The sequence below is a fragment of the Mytilus trossulus genome, chromosome 3 (genome assembly GCF_036588685.1).
Source record: "Mytilus trossulus isolate FHL-02 chromosome 3, PNRI_Mtr1.1.1.hap1, whole genome shotgun sequence".
NCBI lineage: Eukaryota > Metazoa > Mollusca > Bivalvia > Mytilida > Mytilidae > Mytilus > Mytilus trossulus.
Genome location: NC_086375.1, coordinates 26,972,728 through 26,974,801, shown reverse-complemented (window position 1 = coordinate 26,974,801; position 2,074 = coordinate 26,972,728). Strand labels below are relative to the sequence as shown.

The 2,074-nt window shown below is 34.5% G+C and overlaps 1 protein-coding gene across 1 annotated transcript; it reads left to right on the top strand.

Annotated features, from left to right (window-relative positions):
• The first annotated feature begins 841 nt into the window (after positions 1–841).
• Positions 842–1,813, top strand: LOC134710588 (DNA polymerase III PolC-type-like). The gene has a single exon (XM_063570962.1). It carries the CDS (start codon positions 842–844, stop codon positions 1,811–1,813), a length of 972 nt encoding a protein of 323 aa, XP_063427032.1.
• The last annotated feature ends 261 nt before the right edge of the window (positions 1,814–2,074 follow it).

Here is a 2,074-nt window from a genome sequence, read left to right as displayed (position 1 = left end):
GGAACAGAGGCAGCACTTCACGACTGCCCAAGAAATTGGTATGGGACATCAAAGGGCATGGAACCGGATGTAGGTGTTTCATTAATTAAAAAATTAGAAGAAAAGAAATGTACGGTGTCAACTCTCATAATGGACGACGATGCCACCACAATGTCAAAAATTCGACAGAATATTGACCATGACATCACTAAATGGAGTGATATTAAGCATGTGCAGAATAGCCTTGGTAAAAAATTGTATGTCTTACCAACATCCTATAGAAAGTAAATAAGAAATGACGATATAGCTCATCTCATGAAATGTTTTACGTATGCAGTTCACAGCAATAAGAACAATAAACAACAAATGCAAAATGATTTGTCTGCCATAGTCCCACATGTGTTCAATGAACACGATCACTGCAATGTACGATGGTGTAGATATTTAAAAAATCCAGAAAATTACACTCCAACCATTCAATTGTCAAATCTAGATTTAAAATCTAAGTTAAGCAAAATATTTCAAGATTATGTTGAAAACATAGACAAACTCGTACCTTGTGCTTCTACAAAAGAAAACGAGTCGTTTAACAACATGCTGACAGCAAAGGCACCCAAAAATAAACATTATTCGGCTTCAACAAGCTTGGAAGCAAGAGTAAATTGTACTGTTGCACAAAAAAATGAGTCTTTCAATTATGTATCAATTGTAAATGTAGAATGTGGGTTGTCCCCCGGAAAAGTAACAAAAAACTCAAGCAATCAACTTATCAGAAAGAGGAAAATGCATTCGAGCTATTGTAATTCCAAAGAATTTAAGAAAAAGAAATTAGATAAAAAGCGTTTAGCTAGAAATGAAAATAATGGTTCTAGAGATACGAGAAGGGGATATTTACAAAACCGAAATTGATATGCTTTGTCAAAACATGCAGGAAACAGACGTTATATCCAATCCTTTGATTATAGAAGAGCTTACTCATGTCCTAAATATCCAACCTTCTATTCCATGTGTTTATTTCGACCTGGAAACAACTTCATTATCTCTGAACTGTGACATTGTTCAAATTTCAGCCATAAACGATATGAATGAATTTGATCAATATATTACCCCTTCTTCAGGGATAAGTAAATATGCCTCTGAAGTAACTGGATTGTCTATGTGTAACAACATACTATGTTACAATGGCCGTAAAGTCAACTCATGTTCACCACAACAAGGTTTACAGAATTTTATCATTTGGTTACAGGAAACGATACCAGAAAAATGCATGTTGATCGGACATAACGCAAAAATTTTCGATGCACCAAGATTAGTTCTCTGTTTACAGAAATTTCAATTATACTCATCGTTTGAGGAAAAGGTTCTTGGTTTTATTGACACACTACCTTTCTTTCGGAATCAGTATCCAGATTTAAAATCACATAAGCAAGAAGTACTTGTAACTACCTTCTTAAAAAAAAAATACAGTGCCCATAATGCATCCGCTGATGTTCAAATGTTGAAAGAATTAGTTGAATTTACCAAATGTAGCATCGCTGAGCTAAGTCCATACTCATTTACCACCACTTCGTGTGCTCTTTGCCTAAAACAAAGCACGGTAGCCAAGGCAAGACTGTTTACCTTAAAGCCTTTAACAGAGAGAAACATAATTTCAGCAGCAATGGCAAAAAAGATATCGGATAGTGGTCTCGATTTATTCCAACTGCAATTGGCCAAAAAAAGAGATACAGACAATGGCATTAGACTAGTGCTGGCTGAGAAAAACACATACGGAAAACCTCGTGTAACTGCCTGCAAAAGGGTAGCTACAAAGATTTCAGATTACCAGAATTAATAAAACTATTTATTATCTTTTAAATTTTGTCTGTTTCGCTAACTGAGAAAGGTAGCATTTCTTTCATTCATTTAAAATTATTTATTTGTTTTCTTTTTCATGATAAAGGCCGATCGGTAACAAAAACAAAATGACTCCTGGGCGTTGGTACAAGTATATTTTATATGGTCATTCTGGTTATTGTTATAATAGATTTTCATCTGTGCTGTATGACTTCTTAATTTACTTCCATCTAATTCAAGTTGTATCGCCTACTTGTGG